Below are 5,635 nucleotides of genomic sequence, written 5' to 3'. Positions count from 1 at the left end.
TTTCTTTAATTTATGTTTATATCTTATTAACTTGATAGTTTTTTATAGGGTATGCACAATGTATTATTGAATTTCAAATTTTGATTAACGAGCTTTTTCTATATTTAATTAATTTGATTTTTTGTTATTACTTTGTGAATTATTCAAAAGAATGCAACCAAACTTTGTATAGACACTTCCCCCTTTGTTTATAAGATATGCACTATGTGACATTGAGTTTCAACGTAATGGTCTCATCTGCATATTCATTTAATTTTGATTTTATGTTAATTTCTTGTGAACTATTAGTCCAGATGTTACCAAACATGGTATCAAATTTTGTGACATTTCTTTATATGATATGACATTTTATGTAACATGATATATACTTTTGAGTTTCAACTCAATCAAGGGGCATCATTTGCCTAGTTAATTTATTTTTATTTTTTGTTAATATATATATAATGTGTGTATTTAAAAGATTTGTAATATGTTCTCTAACATGTGGGAGATATTTTCAAATTTAAAACTATTAACACATTTCCTCAATTAGAAGCATAGAATGTTTTTTTAAAACACGATGCATGTACCTGACCTGCCTTTCTGGGGTGTGTTAAAAGTTGCAAAATATTGTTGGTATTATTTTTATTACAGTTTTGTCACAAACTGTTGAACAGCAAGCATAATTTTCACTTTTTGCTAAAGTTACTTCAACTTTAGAGAACTGTGGTTCATGTGTAGTACATGTAATTCCCTGCAAAGTAATTACCTAATTAATGCAAATGTTCATCATTGCCAAATTTAGCACACGGAGACAAAGTATAATGAGTTACATATACAGATAATTTTGTTTTGACTTTCAACTAAATTAACTAGCTCATTCGCATATTTAAAATTACTAGTACAAATGTGAATGAACTCGACAGAGAAATACTAGGTGTTAAATTTAATATGTTAATATATATCTAACATTTATATGTTGTATTCTTCACAACTTGATTTATTAATATTTGCCATAAAATATACTTCAATTTCAATTGCAGATTGACTCAGAAGCTGCCGTCTTACTGTCATCAGGTGAATTAGAAGTGTTAGGACTTCAAGCGAAGGGTGATCAGGCCAAGCTTCTACAGTTTTGTAAAGATGACAGGTATATGCAGTGATGTGTTTAAAACCATTAGATATTGCTACATCCAGATGCTCACCCTTGACGTGCACCTGGTCTGACTCCCGTGTAGGGGTTCGCAATGTTGTCCGCATATTTTTTTCCAGACTACTGATTTACTAAACAATGGCTAATTCGTATATATTATAATTATATGTGCAACAGAAGATCTTGCAATTTTACTACTGCCCTGTATGTAATTAATGGCGGAGTCATATATGATTTAGTTGATTTAGGAGATGCGTTTGGCAAGCTTTTTTTATTATTGTAAAATAGCATAATGGCTCATGAACAGGCTATTTTCCTATATTTAGCTCCTGCATGTTAAGTAAAAAGGGGGTATGATGAGTACATGTACTGAATAGATTTTAGTGCAATTTCATGCATATTAATTAGCTGATCGGTAACACAACGTCTCTTTGTCCAATTATAATGAAATTTGACACACACCTACTACATAAGCACTACCTGTTTCTGGTGCAATGTCATGCGTATTAAAATAGGTGTTTGAACGATGTCAATGTTTTTAATTTGTTGCTCTAATATCATGAGACCTGTTATCTAAATTATGAAATGTGCCATGTATCTACTATATGATGAATACATGTAATCAGTGGAACTTGGTGTAATTCCTTGCATGCCAATGCACTATTTACATAAAGCCCACTCAGCTGAGCCCACTAAGGAAATGGTGGTTCAAGGGCCAGCTGTCTGTCATTTTGTCAATCATTGTCACATTTAGGAAACAGAGACAAAACACCATAAGTTATATATACACATAAATTTGTTTTCAGTTGCAACCGAGTTAGCAAGCTCATTTGCATATCGTCCGTCGTCCGTGTCAACTTTTCACTTTTTCGACTTCTTCTTGGAATGCTTTGATACTTGGTGTTTATGTACCTTGGTTAGACCTCGCTTAGATTTGTTCATTTCATGATGATATCTTCAATTATTTAATTTTGATGAATATTTGTGTCATTTTTGGTAAAAAGTGATTTTCGACTTCTTGTTCACAACAGTCCGATTGCTTTGATACTATACATATTGCTCGTTTTCTAATGATATCGTCAGTTCTTTAATTGAAATGTGCATTGCTAACAGCGGAGCTATCTCAGTCGATAGGCTGATTGTTGGTTAATAAACTTGTGAACACATTGGTCTAAATGCAACTAAACTTGGTGTAGACATTAGCAACAACCATGTGTCAACTTTATTGACTAGCAAATGTGACAAAACATGATATTCACATGTTATGCAAAAATACATGAGCTCAATTATATACTTGTTTGATTTAGAATTGTTGTTAATATATGACTGAACTTGGCAGAGAAATACCAGGTGTTCATTTGTGGGAACTGTACATGGACTGTGTATATTTAATTGATTTTCTGAGGACTTGCTCCACTTTGAAATTCTGAGCTGTGAGTTTCACAATGCTTAGTTTCGTTTTAATTCAAAGTAATGTCTCAAATAATGTTCTTTTTTAGTGCTTCTAGTCATTTGGTGCCAGATTCTGATGTTCCACCCCATGTTACAAACCGCCGTCAAAGACTGCTTCAAATGTTGCGAAATAGTCAAAGCGAAAGTTCACCATCCCTCCAAAGAAATAAACAACATCGAAGAGCTGGAAGACCCAAGAAACTATCAAGAATGATTACTGTGGGGATGAGGATTCTCACCTCAAAGAAAATTGACAAGGATGGATGTAGGACTGCACAGGCAGTTAAGGCTCCACTTGGTGACAAGAATTTTATTGCATTAGAATTTCCACTGGATTCATCATATGAACAGCTGAAGTCAAAGATAGAAAATGCACTATTTGTCAATGGTAGTAATGCTATTGTCGGCAATCTCACAGATTTCCAATGCGAAGTTGTTAATGGACGTAATGAAAACGTGAGATCTGCTCTGTCAGCTATGACATTTACTTTGGGTACTTACATCGACGAGAAGAAGATCCCTGGGGCCATACGCCTATACTTGCTTTGCGTACCTGAGGATATGGTCTTGTATTCAGTTGATGTTGATCGTGAAGGTAATTGGTTAAATTGTAGCAATACGACAATACGACTGAATACGATTTATATATGGCAGGATGTGCTCACGCTTTTCAAATACCTGACATAACTTCATGGCTGTATGCCTTTGAGTCATTCTTTCACTGACTTGTCTGTGTTTGTAATGTATTGTTTGTGTCTCTTGTACAGCGTTTTTTGTCCATGGACTTGTACTTTGCCCTATGTGACACACGATTTCGATATTGGATTGGTATGATTGTTATTTCTGTTATACAAGAATTAGTATAGTCTAACATCAATAAATAAAATGTAACACTCTTTTGAAGCAAAAAATTAATTTATTGATTTTATTACATCCCTGCCAATTTCCACACAAATTGGTCCTTTCAATGCTTCACTGATGAATGTTTTGATTGACTCAGTAAATAATTATATGCTTCTTATACATTTATGACTTTTGTGATTCATGTTAAAATGTGGGATGGGTGCCATTTTTTAACATAAAACATGCTTGCTGATTAATTACAACCAGGCTAAAAATAAATGGCCGATATGTTTATTCTGCTTAAAAAAACACTATGCTCATACTGACTTCATTAAGACTGTATATATGACATAGTCAAAGTTTCAATACACATATCCACTCGTTGGTGATGTATGGTTGACTTCTAACTAACTCCTTAGATGAGCGGTTTTTGTGATGTAGCATCTGTTAGAACTCAAATTGTTCTACATGTGGGGAATTATATGCTCAATGTGGTATGTCTAACATATAACATCATCTGTGGTGATTGTTTGTTTGTTGATTGCCAAGTGTTTTAATTGTTTTTTTTAGATTCAGACTGCAGCTCTGACGAAGCATCATGTCAAAGTAAATATGAGGCTGCAACACCAAGTGGAGAGGTCCTCTTTTGACAGGTGGCACATTATCACCACCAAACAGGGCCAATAACATCAACACCAGAAATGGCTCCTACTACTGAACCACAACCTTCCATTAGCTCAGGGCATTCTGACCAACAAGCTTCTACGAGTGGCTCAGGATTATTTGACCCGCAACGGTCAGTTAGTTAAATTAACATTGTCTCTGCACGTAAGGTTTCACTTCTCGTAGATTCGTTTTTAGAAATCTGTCATACCAACATGAGCCCATTTTGTAGTCCATCTATATGTAGCTCTGTGCATGAAATCCCTAAAAGTATAGGGCCAGTTGGCATGATACTTGGTACACATATTACACTATGGGAGAAGTACAAGATCTGATTGGATATCTTAAGAATGTCTAATTTGCACCCCAGATAATATCTTGGTGCATACTTCATGCATATTAATTAGCCAATTTGCATACTATGTGTTTTGTTATGAAATAATTCATCTTGAGAACCCCTTGTTGGATTTGAATGATATGTCTATTTTGACAGAGAATATGCTGAACTCATGCTATATTCCGATTCTGAAGAGGAACTTGAGGCAGCTATACAAGCAAGTATTTCAGAAGATTTTGCTGAACCTACAGCATGTTGCAATACTGTTATGTAAGTAAAACTTCACTAATAATGCACAAAGTCATTGGGAATTTAATCTGTCCGCAATAAGAATTGCAGTTTCCTTTCATAAAATCAACTGTCTTCATTAAATATCAAACTTTCTGAACGATGGTCTTGATGTAAGATTTCATTTTTATCTTTGATTTCTCTTTAGGGATATTGGAGTTATTCTAAACATAATGTCAAAGATGGATATCCGTAAAGAAGCAGTACCTATTAATGTTATAAGAGGGAATGTTATTAAAGGAGCAAGAAGGGCAATATTGAGATCAAGTTTCGAGCCAGATCGACCTCTATCAGTGAAATTTATGGATGATCAGGGTAAATTTGAAGGTGCCGTAGACGAAGGAGGCCCCACAAGAGAGTTCTTTACTTTAGCTTTTAGGGAGCTACACGACAGTGCCATGTTTATGGGGCCAACAGGAAACAAAATGATGGTTTCAAACCATTCAGGTATAGCAAATATATATTAATCAGTTTGAAACATGAAATGATGATACTTCAGTCAGTGTACAAGTCTGTGGGTGGCTATAGCTGGGTTAATTAGACTCATTTTTCAGAGCATTTTTTATATCATAAAGAATGTATAGAGGGCCCTACTGGTTACATTACACACATGCCAGTTTCATGAATATATCAAAGTAACCACCATGATGGTCTAGCAATAAACTATAAAGTAGTAATATTGTGCAGATTGGAAACTGGATCTTACACAGGATGACGAAATTAATTACTATATAGTTCATTAATGCATTTTATTTTACTAGTTCTGTTTAAGAGGTTGATATACATGAAGAAAAGGGAAAATGTTTTAAAACATTTCAATATAAGAGCAAAAGTGACATTTTCCAATGATGTTATACATTTTCTGAAAGCCTTAAATGTGTCAAACTCAAATTTTGTTCCCAGAAATTTCAAAACAAAAA

The 5,635-nt window shown here is 34.1% G+C and overlaps 1 protein-coding gene across 1 annotated transcript; it reads left to right on the top strand.

Moving 5' to 3' along the window:
• The first annotated feature begins 4,122 nt into the window (after positions 1 to 4,122).
• LOC146734292 (uncharacterized) lies at positions 4,123 to 5,182 on the top strand. The gene is made up of 3 exons (XM_085508556.1): positions 4,123 to 4,223; positions 4,584 to 4,697; positions 4,864 to 5,182. The coding sequence occupies exons 1-3, from the start codon at positions 4,129 to 4,131 to the stop codon at positions 5,180 to 5,182; spliced, it is 528 nt and encodes a 175-aa protein (XP_085364682.1). The 5' UTR covers positions 4,123 to 4,128.
• Positions 5,183 to 5,635: the final 453 nt, after the last annotated feature.

This window comes from Saccoglossus kowalevskii, chromosome 15, assembly GCF_978046115.1.
Source record: "Saccoglossus kowalevskii chromosome 15, keSacKowa6.1, whole genome shotgun sequence".
In the NCBI taxonomy this organism is placed as follows: Eukaryota; Metazoa; Hemichordata; class Enteropneusta; family Harrimaniidae; genus Saccoglossus; species Saccoglossus kowalevskii.
This window is presented reverse-complemented; position numbering and strand designations above follow the sequence as displayed.

Coding starts and splice junctions, on each gene's coding strand:
- LOC146734292 (XM_085508556.1), top strand. CDS start 4,129: ATGGCTCCTACTACTGAACCACAACCTTCCATTAGCTCAGGGCATTCT. Junction 4,224..4,583: donor GGATTATTTGACCCGCAACG/GTCAGTTAGTTA, acceptor CTATTTTGACAG/AGAATATGCTGAACTCATGC. Junction 4,698..4,863: donor GCATGTTGCAATACTGTTAT/GTAAGTAAAACT, acceptor ATTTCTCTTTAG/GGATATTGGAGTTATTCTAA.